The sequence below is a fragment of the Nansenia antarctica genome (assembly GCF_963989245.1).
Source record: "Nansenia antarctica genome assembly, contig: SCAFFOLD_292, whole genome shotgun sequence".
Taxonomy (NCBI): domain Eukaryota; kingdom Metazoa; phylum Chordata; class Actinopteri; order Argentiniformes; family Microstomatidae; genus Nansenia; species Nansenia antarctica.
This window is the reverse complement of record NW_027662728.1, coordinates 15,001-20,000: the sequence shown is the minus strand read 5'-3', so window position 1 is coordinate 20,000 and position 5,000 is coordinate 15,001. Positions and strand designations below refer to the sequence as shown.

Here is a 5,000-nt window from a genome sequence, read left to right as displayed (position 1 = left end):
GGGCGGGGCCAGACGGAGCCCCGGCAGCAAAATGGGGCGTGGCTCACCTCTGAGTGAGTGTGACTCCGCCTCCAGGGGGTGTTTCTTGTCGTTGTCCTTGGCGAGCAGGTGGGCGGGACCTGGCCCAGGGCGCTGGACAGGGCGAGCAGGCTGGCCCCGCCCCCGAGCTGGGAGGGGTGGAGCCCCGCGGGGTGGGGGGTGAGGGGCACGTGGGCGTGGGACAGGTGCTGCTGCTGGAGAGAGAGAGAGGGAGGGAGGGAGAGAGGGGGGGGAGAGAGGGAGAGGGAGAGAGAGGGAGGGAGAGAGGGAGAGGGAGAGGGGGTAAGAGGGGTGGAGGGAGGGATGGAGAGGGGGGGACAGAGAGAGAGAGAGAGAAAGGGAGAGAGGGAGGGAGAGAGAGAGGGAGAGAGAGAGAGGGAGAGAGGGAGAGAGAGGGGGGGTGACAGAGAGGGAGAGGGGGTGAGTGAGGGAAAGAGAGAGAGAGAGAGACAGGGAGGGAAGGAGGGTGAGAGAGATAATGAAGAGAGGCGAGAGAGACACACACACAGAGAGAGAGAGAGGGAGAGAGAGAGAGAGAGAGATCCAATCAGTCACAACTAATCGATAACCAGACTAATCAATATCTCCATCCACTGCTACATGAGAGGGACATGCAGGGGAGACTAATCGAGTACCAACTAATCGATCGATTCCTCAATCCGCGCAGAGACCCCCGTGGATCAATAGAACAGCCTGTTAATCCACATACATCACCTCCGGCGGGGGCCGGGTGGGGGCTTAGGGGGCGGGGGCTGGGGTCAATACTGGATCAATACCCAACGATCAATAAGCACTCAGTCTCCAACCCAGGAAGGCTGTTTACAATATAATGGCCTGGCAGTAAACCTTTCTTCCAGGCCAACACACACACACATACACACACACACACATACACACACACACACACACACGCACACACACACACACACGCGCACAGACGCACGCACACACACACACACACACACACACACACACACACAGAGGCGCACAGACGCACACGCACGCAGAGGCGCACACACACACAGACGCGCACACACAGGCGTGCACACACACACAAACACACACGTACACACACAGAGGCGCATGCACACACACACACACAGACCCACACACAGACACGCACACACACACACACACACACAGACCCACACACACACACACCCTCTTCTCTGGGGTCAAACACTGAACAATACTGACAGCTGGGATCACAGCCCAGAGTCTGACGATAGGGGGGAGAGGAGGGGGAGGAGGGGGGAGGGCAGTGCCCCAGCTGCTGCCTGCAGGGCTGGGGGGGGGGGGAGGGGGCGTTGGGGGGGTGAGGAGGGGGGAGATCTCTGGTGGATCGAGGGCGTTTAGCTGTCAGGTCTCTGGGGGGGGAGGCTGGGTGAGGAGGAGGGAGGCTGGGTGAGGAGGGAGGCAGGGGGGAAGATGGGAGGAAGGGTGAGGAGGGAGGCTGGGGGGAGGGAGGGGAGAGGAGGGGGGAGGGCGTTTAGCTGTCAGGTCTCTGGGGGGAGGCTGGGTGAGGAGGAGGAGGCTGGGTGAGGAGGGAGGCAGGGGGGAGGAGGGAGGCTGGGGGGAGGGAGGGGAGAGGAAAGGGGGAGGGAGGGGGGAGGAGGGCGTTTAGCTGTCAGGTCTCGGTCTCTTTCACACCAGATCAGCCGCTCGTCTGAGCGTGAAACGCCTTTGTGTTCTAAACATCATTACTGTCTTCAGAGGGGGGAGGGAGGGGAGGGGGGGAGGAGGGGGAGGGAGGGGGGCCAGGGGGCGGTCGTGAAGGTCAACCCTCCTCTTTATCTCATCTAATTGACTAAGCTCCCCCCCCTCTCTCCTTAAACCCCCTCCCTCCCCTCCCCTTCCTCCCTCCCTCCCCCCTCAGAGAACCACAGCCCTCTAGCATCATCCCCCTGCTTCACTCTTTCACCGTGCTAATCCACACACACACACACACACACACACACACGCAGCGCACTCACGCGCACAAAATCCAATATAACTAGCGCTCAGGCAAACACAGACACACACACACACATATATACACACACACGCACGCACGCACGCACGCACGCACGCACGCACGCACGCACGCACGCACGCACGCACGCAACGCACGCAACGCACACACACACACACACACACACACACACACACACACACACACACACACACACACACACACACACACACACACACACACACACACACACACACACACACACACATATATATATATATATACACACACACACGCACACATGCACACACACACACACACACAGACTATCCAATATAACTAACGCTCCGCCAAACACACACAGACACACACACACATACAGACACGCACACACACACACCCCGTTGAGAGTAAATGGAGGGGAAGTGTTGGGTGAGTGGAGGGGGGGGGGTGGGGGGGGCACGGTTCATTACACTCATTTAACACACAGGCTGAGTGACAGCTTGGCAGGGGGGGGGGGGCGCCCGGACCCTTTAGAAACGCTGGATTCCTGCAATTAAGACTCAAATGGCAACCACCCCCGCTGCCCCCCCTCCCCTGCCTACACCCCCCCCCCCCCCCCCCGCCTATACAACCCCTACTACCTCCCCCCCTGCCTACTACCCCCCCCCCCCTGCCTATACACCCCCCCTCCCCCGCCTTTATACCCCCCCCTCCCCCTGCCTATATACACCCCCCCTACTACCCCCTCCCCCGCCTACTCACCCCTCCTCCCCCATCCCTCTACCCCCCGACTCCCCCTGCCTATATACCCCCCCAAGCTACACACAACCGTTAGAGAATCACTCATGCTCACACACACGCTATCCAATATACCTAGCACTCAGACACACACACACACCCACCCACCCACCCACACACACACACACACACACACGCACGCACGCACAGTACCGTGGTTACAAGCCCCGGCGACATACACACAGCGTTGTTTAATCCTGAGGTAAATCACGCGTGTAAACAAACGAACAAACATGTCAACAACAAACACATTTGAGCCAATCACAACCCCCCCCGCCCCCCCCCCACTCCCTCCACCATCGCCCCCCCACCCTCCACCCTCGCCCCCCCCCCAACCAGGAAGTAGCAGCGGCGGTGTACTCACGGTGGGGGGCAGGCCGGGGAGGCCTCGGACCCCGATGATGGAGTTGAGCTCGGCCATGGTCACCTGCTTGGCCCGCTCCACCGCCTGGACCACCTGCTGCTGGTGCTGGAGGGGGGGGGGGGAGAGGCAGGTCAGACAACACATGGAGACCACTTGTAATATACACACACGCACGCATTGAGGCACACACACAGACACACAGTAAACATACAGTACACACATGTTCACACACGCTACGCTCACACGCAGTACACACACTCATAGTAAACATACAGTACACACATGTTCACACACGCTCACACACACACTCACAGTACACACACTCATAGTAAACATACAGTACACACATGTTCACACACGCTCACATGCAGTACACACACACAGAACACACACAGTACACACACAGTACACGCATGTTCACTCACGCTCACACACACACACACACACACAGAACACTCAGAACACACACAGTACACACATGTTCACTCACGCTCACACACAGTACACACACTCACAGTAAACACACAGGACAATTCATACAACTAGGGATGTCCCGATCCGATATTGATATCGCCGCGATATTGGTCCTGAATGCTGGATCGCAGATCGCACCAGAAAAAAAAATAGGCAGCGATCTGGGGCTCGCGATCCGGCGTGTCACTCACGTGATGACAACAGTAGTAGTCAGTGGTCACGGGCATGAGAGTTGGCTAGTAGCTACCTGTGTGTAATGAGTCTCACAATGTCATGATGCTAGCTGGTGAAATCATAAACCATTTGCTTACGTAATTTTCGGTTGTTTACATAGTCTGAAACTACAGATGGTAAGCTTTCAAATGATGCGTCATACATTGAAATCGGAAAAAAATTCAAGACGACACGAGTATTTGAATGTTTGTATCAATGTTTTGCTCAAGAATGGTGACTGCTAAAAACGCTGCTAGCAGCTAGTGGCTAACGTTTCGTTCTAAAACGAAAGTATGTTTACAAGCCAGGTATCACTTACCGGTAGCCTCTGGCAACAGTGAATCCAACCCACAGATTATAAGTATTTGATCGTTAAACTGTTGTATATTATATCGAGTGGTACTTTAAAACTTCATTTGTAAGAGAAGATAAATAGAATAAAAACATGAAGGCACTAAAACTATAAATCAGACAGTAATTCTTTATTTTTTCTACAATGCTGAATGCTGCAGTTTAAATTGTTTTAACCTTAAACCAGTTGGTCACTGAGTACTGCAGAGTACTGTTTTTGTTGCTTGAATAAAGGCTGGCAGTCTTTAATAGCCAACTGTTGTTGTGGACTATATACTGGGGAAGTATTTGTTATTATTCAGGAGTAAAACAATAAATACAAATATCGGATTGATATCGGTATCGCAGATACCTGAAGCCCAGGTATCGGTATCGGTAGTGAAAAAATGGGATCGGGACATCCCTACATACAACACATGGAGACCACTTGTAACACACACGCACTCACTCACTCACTCACTCACTCACACACTCACACACTCACACACTCACATACTCACATACTCACACACTCACACACTCACATACTCACATACTCACACACTCACACACTCTCTCTCACACACACACACACACACACACACACACTTACCTCCTGGGAGAGGAAGGGGATGACCTGGGCACAGATGGTGTTGAGCCTCTTGGCGATCTCTGTCTGTTGAAGAGAGGAGAGGTTGTGATTGGACGAGGCCTGGGGCGCAGGGTGATGATGTAGTAGAAGACAGGGCTAGGGGCGCAGGATGATGATGTAGAGGACAGGGCTGGGGGCGCAGGATGATGATGTAGAGGACAGGGCTGGGGGGCGCA

General features: G+C 55.0%; 1 protein-coding gene across 1 annotated transcript in view; it reads right to left on the bottom strand.

Moving 5' to 3' along the window:
* The window catches only part of LOC308175505 (transducin-like enhancer protein 1), a gene marked incomplete at its 5' end in the record, with an annotated part of 21,899 nt that overhangs the window by 11,917 nt on the left and 4,982 nt on the right, over nucleotides 1-5,000 (bottom strand). The window contains 4 exon segments of the mRNA XM_080551164.1: nucleotides 48-113; nucleotides 116-233; nucleotides 3,156-3,260; nucleotides 4,786-4,848. Coding sequence (XP_080407290.1) covers nucleotides 48-113; nucleotides 116-233; nucleotides 3,156-3,260; nucleotides 4,786-4,848 — 352 coding nt within the window.